Below are 243 nucleotides of genomic sequence, written 5' to 3'. Positions count from 1 at the left end.
TCGAAGACGCAAAAGTCAGTTCTAAAACACGCATTGCAGGGCTTCAGTACCTGGAGGAGGAGGAGGCCGCCGGTCGGGTCGCCCTCCCGCCGCGTCGAACGAGACTCCGCCCCGCGCCGGGCTATCCGACCTCCGAATTCCAGGAACGCCTCCTGCACTCCATCTACAGCCGAAGGCGCTGTCGGGAGGGATTTGAGCTCGAGGACGATGAGTGTCGAGGTAATGTGGTTGTGAGTGTAGAGG

General features: G+C 61.3%; 1 protein-coding gene across 1 annotated transcript in view; it reads left to right on the top strand.

The window, feature by feature from the left end:
• LOC119594537 (hemicentin-1-like) overlaps positions 1-243 on the top strand; it is a gene marked incomplete in the record, with an annotated part of 21635 nt that overhangs the window by 16331 nt on the left and 5061 nt on the right. The window contains 1 exon segment of the mRNA XM_037943569.1: positions 40-219. Coding sequence (XP_037799497.1) covers positions 40-219 — 180 coding nt within the window.

Source organism: Penaeus monodon, chromosome 34 (assembly GCF_015228065.2).
Source record: "Penaeus monodon isolate SGIC_2016 chromosome 34, NSTDA_Pmon_1, whole genome shotgun sequence".
Classification (NCBI taxonomy): domain Eukaryota; kingdom Metazoa; phylum Arthropoda; class Malacostraca; order Decapoda; family Penaeidae; genus Penaeus; species Penaeus monodon.
Note: the sequence above shows the minus strand (reverse complement) of the source record. Positions and strands in the feature narration are given on the sequence as shown.